The 24,230-nt window shown below is 43.5% G+C and overlaps 1 protein-coding gene across 3 annotated transcripts in view; it reads right to left on the bottom strand.

Annotated features, from left to right (window-relative positions):
- LOC118361071 (multiple epidermal growth factor-like domains protein 6) overlaps positions 1 to 24,230 on the bottom strand; it is an 86,620-nt gene that overhangs the window by 34,070 nt on the left and 28,320 nt on the right. For all 3 annotated transcript variants that reach the window (XR_008083424.1, XR_008083425.1, XM_052482839.1), the window contains exons 4-17: positions 22,134 to 22,256; positions 21,885 to 22,007; positions 21,398 to 21,535; positions 21,129 to 21,251; positions 20,512 to 20,634; positions 18,417 to 18,590; positions 16,756 to 16,887; positions 16,170 to 16,298; positions 15,849 to 15,977; positions 13,057 to 13,191; positions 12,054 to 12,188; positions 2,216 to 2,341; positions 764 to 895; positions 418 to 546 (exon numbers count right to left, since the gene is read on the bottom strand). Coding sequence is in view for 1 of the 3 variants with exons in the window: in XM_052482839.1 (XP_052338799.1) it covers positions 418 to 546; positions 764 to 895; positions 2,216 to 2,341; positions 12,054 to 12,188; positions 13,057 to 13,191; positions 15,849 to 15,977; positions 16,170 to 16,298; positions 16,756 to 16,887; positions 18,417 to 18,590; positions 20,512 to 20,634; positions 21,129 to 21,251; positions 21,398 to 21,535; positions 21,885 to 22,007; positions 22,134 to 22,256 (1,851 nt within the window). In the remaining 2 variants the exon portion in view is untranslated. The remainder of the gene's footprint in view (positions 1 to 417; positions 547 to 763; positions 896 to 2,215; positions 2,342 to 12,053; positions 12,189 to 13,056; positions 13,192 to 15,848; positions 15,978 to 16,169; positions 16,299 to 16,755; positions 16,888 to 18,416; positions 18,591 to 20,511; positions 20,635 to 21,128; positions 21,252 to 21,397; positions 21,536 to 21,884; positions 22,008 to 22,133; positions 22,257 to 24,230) is intronic.

Here is a 24,230-nt window from a genome sequence, read left to right as displayed (position 1 = left end):
CCCGAGCTGTCGTTCTGCCCCTGAACAGGTAGTTAACCCACTGTTCCTAGGCCGTCATTGAAAATAAGAATTTGTTCTTAACTGACTTGCCTAGTTATATATCTCATATTTTGTCCCCACCTTTTCACCTAAACAGTCATGATCAAAGAAGGAACCAACTATTGAACTACAATGTTCTTATAACTATTATTACAAGTTGTGGTGGGAGCAGACCTGGGTTCAACTACTTCAGCCTGCCTGGAGCGCAAAATGGGCAAGGTTTTGCAATTTTGCGACTCTTCTATTGGTTCCTTTGAGCCAAGGAATTAAGCCAAGATTTATACCCAAATAGTATTGTATTTGAACCCAGGTCTAGTACGGACCATAAGGTACTCCAGTGAGGATTTGTGGGTCACACAATCAATCATCCTTACTTACCTCTGCTGCAGCTGGGTCCAGTCCATCCTACAGGACAGGCACAGTTGCCCGTCCTTGGGTGGCAGAGCCCACCGTTATCACACAAACAACGTAGCCGACAACCCAGGCCAAATCTACCCACCGGGCAGGCTACGAAAGAGAGAATGTGTGGTCAATTATACTTAGTCTGAGGAGTGGTGACTAGTGTATGTGTGTGTGTGTGTGTGTGTGTGTGTGTGTGTGTGTGTGTGTGTGTGTGTGTGTGTGTGTGTGTGTGTGTGTGTGTGTGTGTGTGTGTGTGTGTGTGTGTGTGTGTGTGTGTGTGTGTGTGTGTGTGTGTGTGTGTGTGCGCGGGTGTCTCTCTCACCGCTCTGACACAAGGTGCCCATGTATCCAGGTTGACAGAAACACACTCCATTGTGTTTGTCACACACTCCCCTGTTCTGACAGTGGGGACATGAGCCTGAGCAGCCCACTCCCCAATGACCCTCCTCACACTCTAACAGACATGAGGGGAGAGAGAGGGACAGAGAGAAAGAAAGTTAGAGAAAAAAAGCCTCCAAAGCTGTCCTTGTGAATGAAATGTTCTATTCTTCAAATGGGGTTAGTACTACTCAGCATTATTTTTCTAACCAGTGTTCCATGAATAAAGAATGAACAGAGTACTGATTCTCATATGGCTTATTTGAAAATCTAATTTCATAAAGTGCTGTGTCCCAAATAGGAAACAATCAATAATTTTGCTAGGACTGTCTAGGAGTGGTTTGATTGGGGAGGAAAAAAAACAGTAAATTAGCTGTAATTGGCAGAGAGGTTTGGAACTCTTTCTTATTGGCCTATCAACACATTTGCCGCAGGGTGATGTCACCATGGAAAGCCAAAACTCCCTCCCACCAAAACGAGTTGAAATTGAAGGCAGTCTTTTCAAACAGCTCTTACACTAAAAGGGTATTATCATTTTCAAGATGTCACAGTGTTATTCCAACTTCATAGCGTGGAAATATATATAAAACACAGGAAAATCATGTGTCTGACTACACTGGGCCTTTAAGTACTCTCTCTTCTCTAAAACTGCCAGGCTCAATTCCATCACCTCTTCCAAGGAGCTCGTATTCCCAACAATGTCCAGGAGAATTTCAAACGGACCAGAATGGAAAAACATTAAAGATGCAATCAAAACATGTTTTCTTGTTTGTTTTACTATGGTTAGCAGTTGGAGAGAGATATGTGCCATCACAATGTTGAATAGAACACACGTCCTGCTCTTTTGTGCCCAGCCCATGTTGAATTGAAGAGAGCTTTTAAAGAGGACAGACCCTGGCCGATACTGCGGCACAGGGGTTTTTCCATGCCAGTATGCCAGGAGGATATTCCTATGGGATTTGTCATTATGCCTGGCCAGTCAGAAGAGGATGGGAGGACTGGTTCTAGGAGGACTGGTTCCTCTACCTACAGTTTTCCTTGTTTTTCAAACGCCTTGGGAGGTTGAGTTTTTTATTCAGTGACAGCTTTATTTTTTGTACAGTTAATATTCTACCTACCTAATGCCAGACAAATGTCTTTGGATAGCGTCTGTTGAAGGCCACGGCATTGACGGCCGAAACGTCATGATTTGAATTTGAAGTAGATAATACAATCTCATGTTTTTATGATAGAGTCCCGCCTTTTCCTTCCTGATGTTTGTGCAGTACACGTAAAGAAAAAAGAGAACATGATTTTTGATTTATTGATTGGAACCCCTTGCACCCTCTGCCCAAGTTCCTCTTCCCCCATGGCCCTACACGACACGCCCTATTAGCATGTCGCCTCCCATCCTTACCAGTTTCACAGTGCTGTCCCTTCATCCCGGCAAGACAGTGACATTGTCCTGTCATGTTGTCACATGGGGAGCCAGAACAGTGGCACGATTGGTTACATCCAGCCCCGTAGTAACCCTCTGGACAGTCTGTGAAAGAAGACACACACATTTATGATTTATTGACAGATATTAGGATGATATACAGACGGAAAACACACTATACTATTTTATGTTTACACAACTGTTTGGCTACCCTCGATTGAACTGAATTTGGATGAATATGTTTGATTAGATTAATATGTAGGAAATATATGTGGATGGGTGTTGGATAGCATATGCGTTTCCTTTGTCAAGTTTGTCTGATATCCCCCTTGGCATGTGAATGGTGGATCTAGAGTGGCTTGCGAAAGTATTCACACTAGTTGGCATTTTTCCTATTTTGTTGCCTTACAACCTGAAATTAAAATAGATTTTGGGGGGGTTTGTGTGATTTGATTTACACAACATGCCTACCACTTTGAAGATGCTAAATATTTTTTATTGTGAAACAAACAAGAAATATGACAGAAAAACAGAGAACTTGAGCATGCATAACTATTCACCCCCCAAAGTCAATACTTTGTAGTGCCACCTTTTGCAGCAATTACAGCTGCAAGTCACTTGGGGTATGTCTCTATAAACTTGGCACATCTAGCCACTGGGATTTTTGCCCATTCTTCAAGGCAAAACTGCTCCAGCTCCTTCAAGAAGGATGGGTTCCACTGATGTACAGCAATCTTTAAGTCATACCACATATTCTCAATTGGATTGAGGTCTGGGCTTTGACTAGGCCATTCCAAGACATTTAAAAGTTTCCCCTTAAACCATTTGAGCGTTGCTTTAGCAGTATGCTTAGGGTCATTGCCCTGCTGGAAGACGAACCTCCGTCCCACTCTCAAATCTCTGGAAGACTGAAACAGGTTTCCCTCAAGAATTTCCCTGTATTTAGCACCATCCATCATTTCTTCAATTCTGACCTGTTTCCCAGTCCCTGCCGATGAAAAACATCCCCACAGCATGATGCTGCCACCACCATGCTTCACGGTGGGGATGTTGTTCTCGGGGAGATGAGAGGTGTTGCATTTGCGCCAGACATAACGTTTTCCTTGATGGCCAAAAAGCTCAATTTGCGTCTCATCTGACCAGAGTGCCTTTTTCCATATGTTTGGGCAGTCTCCCACATGCCTTTTGGCGAACACCAAACATGTTTGCTTATTTTTTTCTGGCCACTCTTCCGTAAAGCTCAGCTCTGTGGAGTGTACAGCTTAAAGTGGTCCTATGGACAGAAACTCCAATCTCTGCTGTGGAGCTTTGCAGCTCCTTTAGGGTTATCTTTGGTCTCTTTGTTGCCTCTCTGATTAATGCCCTCCTTGTCTGGTCTGTGAGTTTTGGTGGGCGGCCCTCTCTTGGTAGGTTTGTTGTGGTGCCATTCTTTCAATTTTTTAATAATGGATTTAAGGGTGCTCCGTGCGATGTTCAAAGATTCTGATATTTTTTGATAACCTTAAATATAACCTAAAACCTAAAACGTTGTCCCTGACCTGGAGAGCTCCTTTGTCTTCGTAGTGTCGCTTGCTTGGTGGTGCCCCTTGCTTAGTGGGTTTGCAGATTCTGGGACCTTTCAGAACAGGTGTATATATACTGAGATCATGTGACAGATCATATGACACTTAGATTCCACATGTGGACTTTATTCAACTAATTATATGACTTATGAAGGTAATTGGTTGCACTAGATCTTATTTAGTGGCTTCATAGCAAAGGGGGTGAATACACATTCAAGCACCAATTTTCCGTTTTAATATAAAAAAATAAAATTAAAAAGTTATTTTTTTTATTTCACTTCACCAATTTGGACAATTTTGTGTATGTCTATTACATGAAATTAAATTACAGGTTGTAATGCAACAAAATAGGAAAAACACTAAGGGGGTTGAATAATTTAGCAAGGCACTGTATCTAGCACAGAATGTCCAGCAATTCCCCATCTGCTAATGTTGATTTACATGGGAAACCAGGGATGTGTAAGCACCAGTAAAATGTATTGAATCGATAAATGCCAGGGAGAGGGAGGGATAGAGAGTGATGGGGGTGTACAGAGAGAGAGTGAGAGAAAGAAAGAGAGAAAGGGATGGAGATATACAGTACCAGTCAAACATTTGGACACACCTACTCATTCAAGGGTTTTTCTTTATTTTGACTCTTTTCTACATTGTCGAATAATAGTGAAGACATCAACACTATGAAAAAACAGATATGGAATCATGTAGTAACCAAAAGTGTTAAACAAATCAAAATATATTTTAGTTGCCACCCTTTGCCTTGATGACAGCTTTGCACACTCTTGGCATTCTCTCAACTAGCATCACCTGGAATGCTTTTCCAACAGTCTTGAAGGAGTTCCCACATATGCTGAGCACTTGTTGGCTGCTTTTCCATTACTCTGCGGTCCAACTCATCTCAAACCATCACAATTGGGTTAAGGTTGGGTGATTGTGGAGGCCAGGTCATCTGATGCAGTACTCCATCACTCTCCTTCATGGTCAAATAGTCCTTACACAGCCTGGAGTCTTTTGCTCACGTTTCTTTGCCCAAGCATGTCTCTTCTTATTATTGGTGTCCTTTAGGAGTGGTTTCTTTGCAGCAATTCAACCATGAAGGACTGATTCACGCAGTCTCCTCTGAACAGTTGATGATGAGATGTGTCTGTTACTTGAACACTTTGATGGATTTATTTGGGCGGAGGTTGGTAACTGAGGAACTTATCCTCTCTAGCAGAGGTAACTCTGGGTCTTCGTTTCCTGTGGCGGTCCTTATGAGAGACAGTTTCATCATAGTGATTGACGGTTTTCGCGACTGCACTTGAAGAAACTTTCAAAGTTCTTAAAATTGTCCGCAATGACTGCTCTTTGAGTCTTAAAGTAATGATGGACTGCCATTTCTCTTTAAATATTTAAGCTGTTCGTGCCATAATATGGACTTGGTCTTTTACCAAATCTTCTGTATATCTGAAATATCACATTCACGTAAGTATTCATACCCTTTACTCAGTACTTTGTTGAAGAACCTTTTTAGCAGCGATTACAGCTTTGAGTCTTCTTGGGTATGACTCTCTTTCTCCCATTCTTCTCTGCAGATCCTCTCAAGCTCTGTCAGGTTGGATGGGGTGCGTGGCTGCACAGCTATTTTCAGGTCTCTCCAGAGATGTTCGATCGGGTTCAAGTCCAGGCTCTGGCTGGGCCACTCAAGGACATTCAGAGACTTGTCCTGAAGCCACTCCTGCATTGCCTTGGCTGTCTGCTTAGGGTTATTGTCCTGTTGGAAGGTGAACCTTCGCCACAGTCTGAAGTTCTGAGCACTCTGGAGCAGGTCTTCATCAAGGATCTCTCTGTACTTTGCTCTGTTTATCTTTGCCTCTATCCTGACTAGTCTCCCAGTCTCTGCCACTGAAAAACATCTCCACAGCATGATGCTGCTACCACGTGCTTCACCGTAGGGATGTTGCCAGGTTTCTTCCAGACGTGAATCTTGGCATTCTGGCCAAAGAGTTCAATCTTGGTTTCATCAGACCAGAGAATCTTGTTTCTCATGGTCTGAGAGTCTTTAGGTGTCTTTTGGCAAACTTGAAGGGGACTGTCATGTGCATTTTAATGAGGAGTGTCTTCCATCTGGCCACTGTAACATAAAGGTCAGATTGGTGTTTAGTCTGTCCATTCTACGACAAAGGCCTGATTGGTGGAGTGCTGCAGAGATGGTCGTCCTTCTGGAAGATTCTCCCATCTCCACAGAGGAACTTTAGAGCTCTATCAGACTGACCATCGGGTTCTTGGTCACCTCCCTGACCAAGGCCCTTTTCACCCGATTGCTCAGTTTGGCCGGGCGGCCAGCTCAAGGAAGAGTCTTGGTGGTACCAAACTTCTTCCATTTAAGAATGATGGAGACCATGGTGTTCTTTGGGACATTCAATGCTGCAAAACATGTTTTGGTACCCTTCCCAGATCTGTCCCTCGACACAATCCTGTCTTGGAGCTCTACAGACAATTTCTTTGTTTTTGCTCTGATATGCACCGTCAACTGTGGGACCTTATATTGACAAGTGTGTACCTTTCCAAATCATGTTTAATCAATTGAATTTAACACAGGTGGACTCCATTCAAGTTGTAGAAACATCTCAAGGCTGATCAATGGAAAAAGGATGCACCTGAACACAATTTTGAGTCTCATATCAAAGGGTATGAATAGTTATGTAGATAACGTATTTCTGTTTTTTAGTTTTAATAAATTTGCAAAAAATATAAATATAAATAATACATGGAGTATTGTGTGTAGATTTCTGAGAAATTTTTTAATTTAATCCATTGTAGAATAAGGCTGTAACATAACAAAATGTTGAAAAAGGGAAGGGGTCTGAATGCATTCCAAAGGCACTGTACACAGTGGCTTCATAAAGTATTCACACTCATTACAGCAGAGAGAGAGAGAGACAAAGAGACAGGAAGAGATACATTTTATTTCTCACAGGCTCAGAATACAACCTTACCGTGAAATATTTACTTACAAACCCTTAAAACCAACAATGCAGAGGTTTTTTTTAAATAATAAAAAAATATATATATCAAATTTCAAAAATGATATATAACAAATAATAATAACAACAAGGCTATCTACAGGGGATACCGGTACCGAGTCACTGTGCGGAGGTACAGGTTAGTCGAGGTAATTTAGGTAATATGTACACATTTACATTTACATTTAAGTCATTTAGCAGACGCTCTTATCCAGAGCGACTTACAAATTGGTAGGGTTACATCTGCATTGCTTGCTGTTTGGGGTTTTAGGCTGGGTTTCTGTATAGCACTTTGTGACATCAGCTGGTGTTAAAAGGGCTTTATAAATACATTCGATTGAAATACATTTGATTGATTAAAGTGACTATTCATAGACAATAAAAAGGGAGTAACGGCACTGTAAAACAGGTGGTCAATGCATATGGTCGGGTAGCCATTTGGCTTGGGGGTAGACGCTGTTAGGGAGCCTTTTGGACCTAGACTTGGTGCTCCGGTACCACTTCTCGTACGATAGCAGAGAGAACAGTCTATGACTTGGTTAGCTGGAGTCTTTTCTTTTAGGGCCTTCCTCTGACATCGCCTGGTATAGAGGTACTGGATGGAAGCAAGCTTGGCCCCAGTGATGTACTGGGCTGTACACATTACCCTTTGTAGTGCCTTATGGTTGGATGCCGAGCAGTTGACATACCAAGTGGTGATACAACCAGTCAGGATGCTCTCGATGGTGCAGCTGTAGAACTTTTTAAGGATCTGAGTGCTCATGCCACATCTTTTCAGTCTCCTGTTGGGGAATAGGCGTTGATGTGCCCTCTTCACAACTATCTTGGTGTGTTTGGACCATGATAGTTTGTTAGTGATGTGGTCAGCAAGGAACTTGTATCTCTCAACCTGCTCCACTACAGCCCAGTCGATTTGAATGGGGGTGTGCTCGGCCCTCCTTTTCCTGTAGTCCAAGATCAGCTCCTTTGTCTTGCTCACGTTGAGGAATATGTTGTTGTCCTGGCACCACACTGCCAGGTCTCTGACCTCCTCCCTATAGGCTGTCTCATCGTTGTCGGTGGTCAGGCCTACCGCCATTGTGTCGCCTGCAAACTTAATGATGGTGTTGGTGTCGTGCTTGGCCACGCAGCCGTGGGTGAACAGGGAGTACAGGAGGGGACAAAGCACGTACCCCTGAAAGGCCCCCGTGTTGAGAATCAGCATGGCAGATGTGCTGTTACCTACCCTTACCACCTGGGGTCAGTCCGTCAGGAAGACCAGGATCAAGTTGCAGAGGGAGGTGTATAGTCTCAGCTTCCTTAGCTTAGTGATGAGCTTTAGGACACTACGGTGTTGAACACTGAGCTGTAGGCAACGAACAGTATTCTCAAGTTGGTGTTCCTTTTGTCTAGGTGTGAAAATGCAGTGTGGTGTGCAATAAAGATTGCGTCATCTGTGGCTCTTCTGGTGGCGGAATGTAATTTGATGTGGATCTAGGGTTTCTGGGATGATGGTGTTGATGTGAGCCATGACCAGCCTTTTAAAGCACTTCATGGCTACAGACATGAATTCTATAGGTCGGTAGTCATTTTGGGAGGTTACCTTGGTGTTCTTGGGCACAGGGACTATAGTGGTCTGCTTTACACATGTAGGTATTACAGACTCAGTCAGGCAGAGGTTGAAAAGGTCAGTGAAGACAGTTGTATGCTCTGAGGACCCATCCTGATCATACTTCTGGCCTTGTGAATGTTGACCTGTTTAAAGGTCTTACATCGGCTACGGAGAGACGTGATCACAAAGTCTTACAGAACAGCTGGTGATCGCATGCATGGTTCAGTGTTGCTCGAAGCGAGCATAGAAGTAATTTAGCTCGTCTGGAAGGCTTGCGTCACTGGGCAGCTCGAGGCTGGGTTTACCTTTATAATCCGTAATAGTTTGCAAGCCCTGCCATTTCCGACAAGCGTCAAAGCCGGTGTAGTAGGATTCAATCTTAGTCCCGTATTGACACTTTGCCTGTTTGATGGTTTGACGAAGGGCATAGCGGTATTTCTTATAACAGTGTCCCGCTCTTTGAAAGCGGCAGCTATAGACTTTAGCTCAGTGGGGATGTTGCCTGTAATCTACAGCATCTGGTTGGGATATGTACGTAGGGTCACTGTGGGGATGACGCCATCAATGCACTTATTGATTAAGCCGGTGACTGAAGTGGTTTACAGTACTCCTTAATGCCATCGGATGAATCCCGGAAGATATTACAGTTTTTAATGTCCCTTTGGTAGGATAGTCTCGAACGGAGACAGTTTATTCTCCAGTGATTGCATGTTTGCCAGTAGGACGGATGGTAAAGGTGGATTATCCACTCGCCGACAAATTCTCATCAAGCACCCGGATCTGCGAATCCTGTATCGGTGTCTCCTCTTCATGACGGGGAATTGGGCCTGGTCCGGGAGGAGCCGTAAATCTTTCGCCTCCGAGTCATTGAAGAAAAAATATTTGTCCAGCCTGAGGTGAGTAATCGCTGTTCTGATGTCCAGAAACTCTTTTTGGTTATAAGAGACAATGGCCCCAAAAAATACACAGAATAGCACAATTGGTTAGGAGCCCGTAAAACAGTAGCCGTCCCCTCTGGCAACTTTCTCTGAGACCCTGTACTAATTTACAGATTAAGGGTATCCTTCCCCTCCAGAGTATCCAAATTAAATTGGAGGGGAAAGGTTGAAAAACATACCATTAATAGAGATGCAGAAAAACAGAGGGAAATTAGAGGAGGTAGGCCAGCACGATTCACCTCGCTCCCCGCTATTTCTAATTGATTGGAGATGCAAGGGTCTGATCGCTTAATGGCTTCCAGATGACAAGAAACTCACCGCCAACTTGGTGTTTCAATGAAACTATTCTGGTTGTTTCTGTCTGTTATTGACCCACACACATAAACGGACACACATAGACACACAAACGCATGCATAGCTACATATACACGCAGACACAAAACACCAATATAGGAACTCACTTATGCAGTAAGTGCATCTCCACAAACACACACACTTTCATGGATGCAAGCATGCATGTATGTAAACACGCACGCACGCACACACACACACACACACACACACACACACACACACACACACACACACACACACACACACACACACACACACACACACACACACACACACACACACACACACACACACACACACACACACACACACGTCACCTTATTCTCCCACAGAGTTTGAGTACATTCATTACACAATGACCATCCTATTAGCCAGACACCATTGTGGGAAAGACAGAGGGATAAGTTAAAAGATGGAAGGATGGATGGTGGAAGCAGACTCAACGGACAGCCCCGGTTCCCAGAGGTATCCGTTGTGAAGTACTATAGCCCCACACATTCACACAGCTGCTTGTCAGTGTAGCCACCCACCCACAACCCAGTAGGGGAGACCGGGGTTGAGGCTCACAGGTTGGATCATAACTAGGGTGCTGTACGTCAGTTGGTGTGGGGGTGATGTGAGCTCTGCTTTTTTCCATTGTCAAAATGTCACCCCATAATGAGCACATCTGCTCAGACCTAATGACTCCAATACAGGGGTCTCCAACTCCTGTCCTTGGGGAGCTACAGGGTGTATAGGCTTTTGTTCCACTCCAGTACTAACACATGTTCAAATAATCAAGGTTCTGACGCGCAGCTAGTACAGGTAATTCTTCAGTCTTATGTGAATAGTACCCTATACATTTTTTAAAATTGTTTGCCGGATTCCGTTTTGTGTTTATTCCAATTCTTTCAGGTATTCACTCTCAAAATCACACTTTAATTTATAGAAAAACAAAAAAATGATGTCCACAAAAGTCCACAAAAAATTTAACAGCCGAGTGCAGTCAAAAAATGTGATATATTTGCGTTGGATATTTTATTTTATAGAGCTGTTTGAAAAGACTGCCTGAAATTTCAGCTTGTTTTGGTGGGATGGCCATCCATGGTGATATCACCATGCAGTAAATTAGTTAAATAGACCAATAAGAAAGAGTTCCAAACCTCTACTAATAACAGCACATTTCCAGATCACTCCCAGGCAGTCTTAGCAAAAGTCTTACTTGAGAAATTGCCTTTCGCTATGAAGCTATTTGTGTTTCTTTTTGACAATGTTAATTGAAAACAATTCACAACAAGGTACTTAACTGTTACCCAAAAATGATTTCATATGGAGATAAAAACGGCTGCATTGGAGCTTTAAACCACATCAGAAGACCAATTTTGAGGTCTTAGAAAAATAGAATATATGCAAGTAAGCACCAGCAAGATACCTTTGTTTGGTTAGCAATGTCTCTGTAGAGCTCATGTGATCGCAGAGTTTGCTAAACAAATGGCCACTGGATTGATGCAAATGGTTATGATATACCAGGTAGGCATAGGTTACTTTGTAGTTTACATTTAATGGAGAAGGTTTTTGGGAGAGCCTTTCCATCTCTACCAGAAGAAGGTTGTCATTAGCGTCATCGCTAACGGCTACACATATGCGCACCACACACACACACAAGTGCCGTTTCAGAAAGCTGCAGGAAAATACAAATCACTGATGCATTTTGTTGTTCTCTTATGAATAACTTGGGGAAATCCATGCATTTTCTAATAAGTTCAATACATTTAGTTGATTTTCTACTAGTTGTTTTGAATACATTTTTTAATATTGTTGAATTTAGTTTTATTTTCTGGATTCCGTGATTCTGTCCGGAACACAGATTTTATAGGGCCCTAGGTGAAGTAGGTCTGTTGGAATTGGGTTAGAACCAAACCCTGCACACCCAGGCCAGTAGCTCTCCAGGACCAAAGTTGGAGACACCCCATCCATCTCTTGTTGATTATTGTGTAACTGCTCAGCACAAACCTCAAGAGAGGGGAAACAGAAGACCAGTGTTGAGTACCACATCTAAAATAAGACAAACTCATAAACAGCTGCAACTACTGGTGTATGAAAGACTGAGTCCATGAGAAACACCATGAGAAAACTAGCAAAAACAAACATGAAACCAGTCGCTTTGGAATCTAGCCATGACAGAGAATGAGTGCAATAGACTTAGATGCCATACTGTGCATGTGTGCAAGTGCGAGTGTGTGTGTCTGTGTGCATGTCTGCAAGCGTTTTATGTTGTCTCGCCTGAGGGAGTTAGAAGAAACAAGAAATACACATTTCTGTTCCCAATACATGGACAAGAAAGTACTATTCTGCATTGGTCTGCGTTGGCATGCCATGCACTGTACCCACCTAGGTCACAGTTGTCCCCATGGAAGCCAGGTGGGCACTGGCTCAGACACTCCCCTGTCACATGATCACAGGGTACCCTAGATGGACACTGACATGTCCTCTTGCAGGCCAGGCCATAGTATCCTCTATTACACTCTAGAGGAGAGGAGCAAAAGTGGGTTAAAGGTACTGGTTACACATTTAGGGCCCGTTTCCTGGACCGAGATCAAGCCAGATGGAACCATTCCATTGACGTATGCATGTTGTGTTCGTTTGTGTGTCTGTGTGTGTGTGTGCGTGAATGTACATAGGTATATGTATATGTGAATGCGTGTGTGTGTTTATGTGTGCATGTGCACATACGTGTATGTGTGCATGAGCATGTGTGTGTATGCTTGTGTCTCGGTACGCTCATGTGTGTGTATGCTTGTGTCTGGGTAGGCTCATGTGTGTGTATGCTTGTGTCTGGGTACGCTCATGCGTGTGTATGCTTGTGTCTGGGTAGGCTCATGTGTGTGTATGCTTGTGTCTGGGTACGCTCATGCGTGTGTATGCTTGTGTCTGGGTACGCTCATGCGGGTGTATGCTTGTGTCTGGGTACGCTCATGCGGGTGTATGCTTGTGTCTGGGTACGCTCATGCGTGTGTATGCTTGTGTCTGGGTACGCTCATGTGGGTGTATGCTTGTGTCTGGGTACGCTCATGCGGGTGTATGCTTGTGTCTGGGTACGCTCATGCGGGTGTATACTTGTGTCTGGGTACGCTCATGCGGGTGTATGCTTGTGTCTGGGTACGCTCATGCGGGTGTATGCTTGTGTCTGGGTACGCTCATGCGGGTGTATGCTTGTGTCTGGGTACGCTCATGCGGGTGTATGCTTGTGTCTGGGTACGCTCATGCGGGTGTATGCTTGTGTCTGGGTACGCTCATGCGGGTGTATGCTTGTGTCTGGGTACGCTCATGCGGGTGTATGCTTGTGTCTGGGTACGCTCATGCGGGTGTGTAGAACATCTTCTGGACCACTGACCCTCCTGGCAGTTCTTTCCCTGGTAGCCTGGTTTGCAGACACAGGAGCCATGGTTGCGGTGGCACTCTAGGGTGTTCTGTTGGACACACTGGCACTCCTCCGAGCAGCCAGGGCCGAACGCCCACTTAGGACAGGCTGGGGAGAGACGGCACACCAAGCGTTAAACAGGACTGCAGGCCTGATAGGGTACACACTGCCCAACTGTTTACATGTTAGTGCAGGGGAAGAGAGGTCCGAGGCCCTTATTGATAAATATGGGTTTTATCTTTATCTTGATTATTGTCCAGTCATATGGACAATATGAGCACGTCTTGCTCTTCATTGTAATCAGAAGGCTAATATTAATACTATGCATGCCAGTCTCTCTTGGCTAAGAGTTGAGGAAAGACTGACAATCACTTCTTGTATTCATAAGAAACATTAATGTTTGTCCAAATTGCTTGCATAGTCAACTTACACACAGCATTAACACACACACTTACCCCACCAGACATGCCACGTGTCTTTTTACCGTCCCCAGGTCCAGAACAAATTCAAGGAAACATACAGTATTATACAGGTTCATGAGTGCACGGAACTCCATCTAATCAAGCGCAAGTGGACAGCAAACCTGGTTTCAAAAAAACAAATAAAGCAACACCTCACGGCACAACACCTCTCCCCCATGTGACCTACTTGTTGTGTGTATGTACTGACATGTATGTGTAACTGATAGATGCGCGCACACACACACACACACACACACACACACACACACACACACACACACACACACACACACACACACACACACACACACACACACACACACACACACACACACACACACACACACACACACACACACACACACACACACACACACACACACACACACACACACACACACACACACACACACACACACACGCACACGCACACGCACACGTTAACTTCTACAGATGCACAATCGAGAGCATCCTGTCGGGCTGTATCACCGCCTGGTACGGCAACTGCTCCGCCCACAACCGTACGGCTCTCCAGAGGGTAGTGAGGTCTGCACAACGCATCACCGGGGGCAAACTATCTACCGTCCAGGACACCTACACCACCCGATGTCACAGGAAGGCCATAAAGATCATCAAGGACAACAACCACCCGAGCCACTGCCTGTTCACCCCGCCATCATCCAGAAGGTGAAGTCAGTACAGGTGCATCAAAGCTGGGACCGAGAGACTGAAAAACAGCTTCTATCTCAAGGCCATCAGACTGTTAAACAGCCACCACTAACATTGAGTGGCTGCTGCCAACACACTGACTCAACTCCAGCCACTTTAATAATGGGAATTGATGGGAAATAATGTAAATATATATCACTAGCCACTTTAAACAATGCTACCTAATATAATGTTTGCATACCCTACATTATTCATCTCATATGTATACGTATATACTGTACTCATATCATCTACTGCATCTTTATGTAATACATGTATCACTAAACACTTTAACTATGCCACTTTGTTTACATACTCATCTCATATGTATATACTGCACTCAATACCATCTACTGTATCTTGCCTATGCTGCTCTGTACCATCACTCATTCATATATCTTTATGTACATATTCTTTATCCCCTTACACCTTACATAAGGTAGTAGTTTTGGAATTGTTAGCTAGATTACTTGTTGGTTATTACTGCATTGTCGGAACTAGAAGCACAAGCATTTCGCTACACTTGCATTAACATCTGCTAACCATGTGTATGTGACAAATAACATTTGATTGATTGATTGATTTAATGTTATTAAACGTATGTAAATTGTAGTCTTTTGTCTGTAATGTATTTTCCGTTGTGTGTTGGACCCCAGTAAGATGAGCTCTCAATATTGACGTCGGATGACGGGGATCCTAATAACTCAAAACAAATAAAGCATCTCAGAGTTGGTGTTCTGATTTAGGATCAGTTTAGCCTTTTGGATCATATTGATCACAACAGAGGGGACCTGATCCTAGATCAGCAATCCTAGTGGCCGAACAGCCCCAGTTCACAGTAAGATCCAGATGTACCAGGAATGAGTCCTTCCTTGAGGTAATCACTGGTCCTGGCAATCAGAGAAAGGGCTACAGGGAGTGAAAGGATTACATAAAGCAGTGGTTCCCAAACTGTGGAGCATGCTGGGTTTTTAAGGAACTCCGTCTGACTTTCAACTTACTCTTGAAAGTTGTAATAGTAGATTGCACAAGTTGCGATTTCTAAATTGGGTAGCGCATCATCCGTTGTCCTTTTGTCACGACAGTCATTGCAGACCTTAGAGAGCTATTTATAACTTGTCAGAAATGTCCAGATCAACTAGCCGAGGTCAGATAAAGTTTTTTAGCTAGGTTTTTTTGCCCATTGGTTTTGAGCCACTCAGATACAGTGTCACATGAACACATATAAGACATGGCAAAATGCAGAGAATTGTAGGAAATTAGCTTTAAAACCACAAAATGTTCTCTCCACACAATATCAAAATGCATATAATTGCTGGACATTTTCTTTAAAATGGCAACAAACAAAAACTATCCACACCATGGCAAAACATATAGAATTACAGGAAATAAGATATAAACCTGCAAAATGTTCTCTCCTCCAACAAGAGGGGTGAGAACAGTCATGGACAGTGCTTGTGCCCATAGAAATAGTGTGGGATGTTCCCCTATGACAGAAGGGGGTGAAACGTTTTGGGGAACCACTGACATAAAGGAAATAGAGCGAAAGAAACTACAGGTAGAGGTGGAGAGGCAACGAGACATCATTCCACTCACTTAGATGACAGAAGCGCCCGTAGAGCCCGGGATCACACAGGCAGGCTCCATAGGCACGATGGCAGCGCCCGTTATTGGCACAGTTACACTTCTTATTGCAAAGTCTCCCATACAGGCCCTTAGGACAGCCTACAGAGCACAGAGACACAGAGGCAAGAGTAGAAAGTACAACATATTATAATATGTACCAATATTAAGAGTTGCACTTTTAGGACAATTCCATTGGTTCAATTGTAAGCTAAATAAATTATACATTTTTGAGAGAAAGCAATGCCATTTTGATCCAGTGCTGCATGATAACATGAATCTGTGCCAACTCACCATCCTGGCACATGTCCCCACTGATGCCAGGCGGGCAGCGGCAGTGCCCGTTCACAGGGTCACAGGTGGCACCATTCTTACACTTACAGCTGAAGGAGCAGTTCCTGCCAAAGGTGCCCTCTGGACAAGCTGGGCAAAGGGAAGGAGAGAGAGAGCGAGAGAGGGTGAGAGAAGCAGAGACAGAGGTAGGGCGGTATTTCTCTCAACAAAGCTATACACAGTAGATACATCATCAAAATACGGAATTTTCTGTAGGATGATCATGTCTGACAGAATGTGAATTCCATTTAAACATAAGGTAGGCCACTTTTATAGCTTCACCCAGCAATAGATAGAGAAACATTTGGTTCGAACTTAGATGACTAGTACCACAACAGGGGTGTATTCATGAGTGTACACCATAGCAAACTGTTGCAAAACTTTTTGCAAAGGAAATGTTTTGCAGTCCCCTCCATGTTTACATTGGTTTGCTTTCGTTTAGTTCCTAGTAAATACATTCTCAGGTGATCAGCATCACCTGTGACTTTGAGGGTTTAAACCCTGTTGATGTTTTGATGTTTTGTTTTCTCTGCATGGCTTCACTCACTCTGGTTGCAGACAACACCTGTCCACCCATCAGGACAGTCACAGTGGCCCTCCTCCATGTCACACACGCCACCGTTGGAACAGTCGTCACACGTCAGGCTGCAGTCGTAACCAAACGTGTTGTTTAGACACACTGGGGAGGTGGAAGAAGAGGAGAAGAAGGAAGAGGAAGAAGAAGTTAAAAAATATACAGTAGCAGTCAAAAGTTTGGACACAACTACTCATTCCATGACTTTTCTTTAGATTTACTATGTTCTACATTGTAGAATAATAGTGAAGACATCAAAACTATGAAATAATACATATGGAAAGAAGTAGTAACCAAAAAAGTGTAAAACAAATCCAAATATATTTTAAATTGTAGATTCTTCAAAGTACCCTTTGCCTTGATGACAGCTTTGCACACTCTTGGCATTCTCTCAACCAGCTTCATGAGGTAGTCACCTAGAATGCGTTTCAGTTAACAGGTGTGCCTTGTTAAAAGTGAATTTGTGGAATGTCTTTCCTTCTTAATGTGAGCCAATCAGTTGTGTTGTGACAAGGTAGGGGTGGTATACAGAAGATAGCCCTATTTGGTAAAAGACCAAGTCCATATTATGGCAAGAATAGCTGAAATAAGCAAAGAGAAGCCACAGTCCATCATTGCTTTACGACATGAAGGTCAGTCAATCCAGGAAAATATCAAGAACTTTTAATGTGGGATAGCCCCCTTTTTTTCAATTTTCGCCTAAATGACATACCCAAATCTAACTGGTTGTAGCTCAGGCCCTGAAGCAAGGATATGCATATTCTTGATACCATTTGAAAGGAAACACTTTGAAGTTTGTGGAAATGTGAATTGAATGTAGGAGAATATAACACAATAGATCTGGTAGAAGAAAATACTCATGAAGCTGGCTGAGAGAATGCAAAGAGTGTGCAAAGTTGTCATAGGCAATGTCACGACTTCCGCCGAAGTTGGTTCCTCTCCTTGTTCGGGCGGCGTTCGGCAGTCGGCGTCGCCGGTCTTCTAGCCATCATTGATCCATTTTTCCTTTTCCATTTGTTTTGTCTTGTCTTCACACGCACCTGGTTTCAACTCCATCATTACATGTTGTGTATTTAACCCTCTGTTCCCCCCATGTCCTTACCCGGAATTGTTTATTGTAAGTGCTTGTGCACGTTATTTCTGGTGTGCGATGGGTTTTGTACCCATTGTATTGATTGTTTTGTTTACGGTGATTTTTATTATTAAACTGCGCCGTTGTAACACAGTTTTTGCTCTCCTGTGCCTGACTTCTCTGCCACCAGTACGCACCCCTTACAGGCAAAGCGTGGCTACTTTGAAGAATCTATCATCTAAAATATATTTAGATTTGTTTAACACTTTTTTGGTTACTACATGATTCCATATGTGTCATTTCATAGTTTTGATGTCTTCACTATTATTCGACAATGTAGGAAATAGTAAAAATAAAGAAAAACCCTTGAATGAGTAGGTGTGTCCAAACATTTGACTGGTACTGTATACGTAGATAAATATTGGGAAAAGGACTTGGAGTAATCTTAAAAAATAACCAAATTCTACATCGGTGCAAACAAGCTGTTAAGGAACTGCTTATAAGCTGCTTGTATAGGTGTTACGGCAGCCTTATCTAGATGTTACTACAGGTGTATGTATACCAAAGGTCTGGGTGAGGGTGCTCTGGGCCCGCAGCTCTCCCAGGCTGTCCTCCTCGTAGTCGTCATAACGCTCTAGCGGCTGGAAGTAATCCCCCAGCAGGGTTATCTGGGGCAGAGGGCGCTCCACTGCGATGCGACTGCTCCACTCCAACGCCTCTACTGCCCCCTCCAGGGCTGGAGACAGAAAGTACAACAGTCATTGTCATTCTCCTTGCACACTTTCTCTCCAAACTAATATCCAGTTGAGCATGCCAAGTCAACAAACAGGTCACTGACCATCTCGAATCCCACCGTACCTTCTCCGCTATGCAATCCGGTTTCCGAGCCGGTCACGGGTGCACCTCAGCCACACTCAAGGTACTAAACGACATCATAACCGCCATGGATAAAAGACAGTACTATGCAGCCGTCTTCATCGACCTTGCCAAGGCTTTCGACTCTGTCAATCACCAGATTCTTATCGGCAGACTCAGTAGCCTCGGTTTTTCGGATGACTGCCTTGCCTGGTTCACCAATTACTTTGCAGACAGAGTTCAGTGTGTCAAATCGGAGGGCATGCTGTCCGGTCCTCTGGCAGTCTCTATGGGGGTGCCACAGGGTTCAATTCTCAGGCCGACTCTTTTCTCTGTATATATCAATGATGTTGGTCTTGCTGCGGGCGATTCCCTGATCCACCTCTACGCAGACGACACCATTCTATATACTTTCGGCCCGTCATTGGACACTGTGCTATCTAACCTCCAAACGAGCTTCAATGCCATACAACACTCCTTCCGTGGCCTCCAACTGCTCTTAAACGCTAGTAAAACCAAATGCATGCTTTTCAACCGATCGCTGCCTGCACCCGCATGCCCGACTAGCATCACCACACTGGATGGTTCCGACCTTGAATATGTGGACACCTATAAGTACCTAGGTGTCTGGCTGCAAACTCTCCTTCCAGACCCATATCAAACATCTCCAATCGAAAATCAAATCAAGAGTCGGCTTTCTATTCCGCAACAAAGCCTCCTTCACTCACGCTGCCAAGCTTACCCTAGTAAAACTGACTATCCTACCGATCCTCGACTTCGGCGATGTCATCTACAAAATCGCTTCCAACACTCTACTCAGCAAACTGGATGCAGTTTATCACAGTGCCATCCGTTTTGTCACTAAAGCACCTTATACTACCCACCACTGCGACTTGTATGCTCTAGTCGGCTGGCCCTCGCTACATATTCGTCGCCAGACCCACTGGCTCCAGGTCATCTACAAGGCCATGCTAGGTAAAGCTCCGCCTTATCTCAGTTCACTGGTCACGATGGCAACACCCATCCGTAGCACGCGCTCCAGCAGGTGTATCTCACTGATCATCCCTAATGCCAACACCTCATTCGGCCGCCTTTCGTTCCAGTCCTCTGCTGCCTGTGACTGGAACGAATTGCAAAAATTGCTGAAGTTGGAGACTTTCATCTCCCTCACCAACTTCAAACATCAGCTATCTGAGCAGCTAACCGATCGCTGCAGCTGTACATAATCTATTGGTAAATAGCCCACCCATTTTCACCTACCTCATCCCCACAGTTTTTATTTATTTACTTTTCTGCTCTTTTGCACACCAATATCTCTACCTGTACATGATCATCTGATCATTTATCACTCCAGTGTTAATCTGCAATATTGTAATTATTCCCCTACCTCCTCATGCCTTTTGCACACATTGTATATAGACTCCCCTTTTTTCTACTGTGTTATTGACTTGTTAATTGTTTACTCCATGTGTAACTCTGTGTTGTCTGTTCACACTGCTATGCTTTATCTTGGCCAGGTCGCAGTTGCAAATGAGAACTTGTTCTCAACTAGCCTACCTGGTTAAATAAAGGTGAAATAATTGTTTTTATTTTTTAAATGCCACTTATTAACATAAAGCAATTTGTTGCTTGTAAACTCTGGGCACTAGCTATAGACTTTAACCTGTACTGCCAGTTATAGCCTACCACTAAGGCCCAGAGTTTTCCTAGTCAGGTTACAAACAGGTCAGGAAAACTCCTGGCCCAATGTATTATTTCTACCTGACTACCACCAAGACAGGATTCATATCTGATCCACTTACGAATACAAGAGACACGGTTCTCATCTAGCCGGTGTCCTAGGTGACAGTAGCACTGAAAGGAGCCGGCTGTGTTCTGGCAGGTATGGTCACAGCCTCCGTTGTCTACCAGACACTCATCCACATCTGCAACATCAACAACCAGAAAATGCAGATTTCCTGAAGAAAATGTATGTGCTTGCTTCAGCAGTCTAAAATATATTTCATGGTAGTGGCAGGGGTTTAAATGGTTTGAGGCAAATGTACAGTTTAAGTTGAAGCAAGCACCCTTATTAAAACAGCACAGAAAATGACATTAAAGAGCACCATAGGTTCCGCATCATCATGACATGACATCATCGTACACAGCGGGGTGTCTTCCTGCTTAGAAACATCAACAACGGAACTAAAAATCTGCCAAGAATGCGATTATTGGCACCATCCAATTTGCCCCCTTGTGGTATACATACTGTGTACAGTATACTGGGAAGAGCCAACTATTACAATCTTGACAGATTTAGATTCTGTTGATGTCTTTAAGTAAGCAGTAAGTCATAACACTGTGTAGATATATACAAAATAAAAAAAACATATTTGATCCAATTTTGATCAAGGAAGTTATGTTGATTAATAGAACGTACCATCACAGCCACACCCATCCGAATTGAGACGGTAGCCAGCCCCGCAGTAGCATTCGTAACCCCCGGGATAGTTGGTACAGTCCTGCTCGCAGCACGAGCTTCCCACCTCACACTCGTCCAAGTCTGAAACATACACAGTCGTTGTAGACAAGTCTGTCTATGGAAAGATTTTAGTGGCAATTTTTTCAATAACTTTGAATTCATGTAATATTCAGAAATTATTTGCAGATAAAAATCACTCCATATCGATCAAACTGCTCTTTGCTCACCCACACATGTCCTGAGGTCGTCGTCCAGGTGGTAACCGTGGTGACAGCTGCAGACAGGTCCAAGGGTGGAGTGTTGGCACTTTTGGGAACAGCCTCCGTTGGCAGTCTCACAACCATTCACGATCTCCATCTCGATTCCTTAAGAGAAAGAAATATGGCCACATGCCCAGAATATAGGATTATCATTGCATTGTGAAGTTCTGCTGAACTGCGCAGACATTCGAACTAGCATTAGAGTTGAATGAGAAAAATTGGGAGTTGACAAAGTGAATAACAGGACTGAGAATGAATGGGAGTTGACTGAGTGAATGAGAGTTGACAAAAATGAATGTGAGTTGACTGAAAGAGAATGGGAGTTGACTGATAGGGAATAACAGTTGAATGAGAGTGAATGTGAGAAGACTGAGAAAGAATGTGAGTTGACTGAGGGTGAATGGGAGTTGAATGAGTGAATGAGAGTTGACAGAGTGAATGGGAGTTGACTTACGATAGCATTTCCTGCCATCGGCACCCAACTCGTATGCTGGGTTACAGACACAGGTGAAGGAGCCCTGGGTGTTATGGCAACCGTGGGCACAAGCAGTTTTGTCGGTCTCACACTCATCAATGTCTGGGACAAACACACACACAAACAACTTTGAACTACTTGCTTTTTAGCATTATCATCATAATCCTCATCACCACCATAACCAATAAAATCATCACCAGACTCATTTAGCAAATGATGGATATTTACCTTCACAGTTTTTGCCATCCTGTGCCAGTATGTATCCAGGAAGACAGTTGCACTGAGCTCTTCCTCCATCATTCTTGCAGGTGTGCATACAGCCCCCATTTCTGTCTGCACAGAGGTTTCTTACTGAAATACAGTTACATGGGATGAGTACACACACATGAACATTGAAAGAAACATTCACACACACACACACACACACACACACACACACACACACACACACACACACACACACACACACACACACACACACACACACACACACACACACACACACACACACACACACACACACACATTTCATAATATTCACTCGTCAGCCCTTCTCTCTCTCTCTGACTAATAGAGACATATGCATAATACACATAAGCAACATACACACACACACACACACATTGTGACGGCCCTGAACGTCTCAGTGCTTCTCCTTCCAATAGGGCGCTTCCCTTTTAATTCCCAATGAAATAGCCAGCATCAGCTGCTCAAAGTGGGGTGGTGAAGGAGAAGCGAATGAGGATGTGTTCAACCCTCAGTTCCGAAGCTTCTTTACTCCGTTTGTTTTGTTGTATTTAAAAGTGTGCTTTGTAGCCTAGTCGCAAGTTTAACCAGGATCGGATCCACTCATTGCTTCCTTTGGACTACACATCTGTTGTTCTGTGTTGGTTCTTCATGGCCTTTCACCTCTGGAGATCTGTTGGCGGATTGGATTGGATTGTCTGACTGACCGACTGACTAGAACTATTTTGCATACAGTATTTCATTTGTTTTAGAGTGATGTATACCGTGATGATTTAAGACTTATTGAGATGTGATATTCTTCATGTTTGTGTGGTAAAATAGTTTATATTACGATTGTATGATTGAGACTGGGTTTACGCTACACTTTATGAACGGACAAATATTGCGTGACTAAGGTCACTTGAGTTCACTGAACTCATTTACCGGGCTGGACTCTTTTAGGTCTGAAGTATGGGACTTTTCTGGAGGAACCAGAGCTCATTATTTGTTATATTATTATGTGTGTGATCATTTATGTTGGTAATACAACCCACGCGAAAGAACACAGTTGTTTTGAAGTTATTTCCAATGTTTTAAGGGTTAATGAAAAGTGTATGTCCATCCTGACTTTTACATGAGTTCTTTGTATTGGTGTTGACTTGACAGACCAGACGGGACTCATTCCCTCCCAAACCAAAAGGAAAAATCAATATTTTCTCTGGTGGGCACAACCTTCCTGGCACCCCTACAAACAATAACCTCAAGTCAAAACCGTTACAACATACACAGACTGACAGATACACACACACACACTTCATTTCCTCTTGCTAGCCCTTCTCCCCAGTGGATTTAAGAGAGTAAATGGGTAATGTGGTTAAATGGGGGTTTGGTTACTTTCTCTGTGCAGAACAGGCCATAATTACGTTCATGTCTGCACCCCCGAGGAGTGAATTTCCAAGGAGCTCCACTTACTAGAAATGATGCACTTTTTAAAACTTTTTAGATTTTTTTCTTGGTAGTCAGTTGTTGATGTATGGAAGACGATGTTAGACAGTGCACATCTAGCTAAGCAAGAAATGGAGATGGCTTCATATATTGTAAAGGGACAGAAAATCAGAAAAGGTAGAAGATGTCCACATCTGCCCATAGATAGACTTGATACAGCAGTAACAATGTTACTTTTTCACAATGCAGGTTTGTTTGAAATCCACCCTAGGTGGATAACTATTTAATGCGTTTCTATATGTCGCTTTTGGATCGGGTTCGGTAACCATAACAACAGCGGAACTCTGGTAAGCCTCCTGATGATTGCATTAACCAGTCATTCTGCTGGCACGACAGACCATTTGGTCAGAGGTCGCCAAGGCGATGACGGCCTAGTTGGACTGGTCTCTCTCTCAGACCTTGGAGTCTGATACAAGACAGGAGGAATTTCAAAGCCTGCCAAAGTGCACAGTAATTTAACATATAGGGTTATTACAGTGTTCACTCCCAAATAGCTGCATTCTCTATATTACATCCTAATATATTTATATAAAAGTATCCCCCGCTTTAGTGCTAAAATTGGGCTAATGCATGTCTGGTATCGAAACCATTTAA

Source organism: Oncorhynchus keta, chromosome 28 (genome assembly GCF_023373465.1).
Source record: "Oncorhynchus keta strain PuntledgeMale-10-30-2019 chromosome 28, Oket_V2, whole genome shotgun sequence".
NCBI lineage: Eukaryota > Metazoa > Chordata > Actinopteri > Salmoniformes > Salmonidae > Oncorhynchus > Oncorhynchus keta.
The sequence above is the reverse complement of the archived record's forward strand: the minus strand, read 5'-3'. Positions and strand labels throughout refer to the sequence as shown.